We start from the raw sequence: 450 nt of genomic DNA on the forward strand, positions 1-450 counted from the left end.
GGCGGTGCCATGTGCCCAGCGCCACCTGGGGTGGAGGCCAGCAGCAGGGAGGGGGGCTACAGGCCCTTCCAGGGCCTCACTCCTGGCAGCCCTGGGGTGCCTGCCCCTGTCCCCCTGTTAACCTTTGGGCTGGACATGGGGCCACCTCCCAGCCCTCAGAACTCACTCCTCCCCAGCGGCTCCCCGGAGAGCCCGGGTCTGGAGCCAGGGGCACAGGGAAAGGACAGCCAGAAGCACCTGCTCGCCCTGGAGCAGGCCACGGCCCCTCTCGGGGACGACCTGGGCAGCGGCATCGTGTACTCAGCCCTCACCTGCCACCTGTGCGGCCACCTGAAGCAGTGTCACGGCCAGGAGGAGCAAGGCGAGACCCATGGCGTGGCCCCCCGCTGCTGTGGCTGCCGCTGTGGAGGCAGCTCCGAGCCCCTGGGGCGCCCCCTGCCAGGTGGGGTT

At 71.1% G+C, this 450-nt stretch overlaps 1 protein-coding gene across 1 annotated transcript in view; it reads left to right on the top strand.

Annotated features, from left to right (window-relative positions):
* IL4R (interleukin 4 receptor) overlaps window positions 1-450 on the top strand; it is a gene marked incomplete at its 5' end in the record, with an annotated part of 43,920 nt that overhangs the window by 41,440 nt on the left and 2,030 nt on the right. The window contains 1 exon segment of the mRNA XM_015559673.1: window positions 3-442. Within this exon segment, the coding sequence (XP_015415159.1) occupies window positions 3-442 (440 nt within the window).

Source organism: Myotis davidii, unplaced genomic scaffold (assembly GCF_000327345.1).
Source record: "Myotis davidii unplaced genomic scaffold, ASM32734v1 scaffold1754, whole genome shotgun sequence".
NCBI classification, from domain to species: Eukaryota; Metazoa; Chordata; class Mammalia; order Chiroptera; family Vespertilionidae; genus Myotis; species Myotis davidii.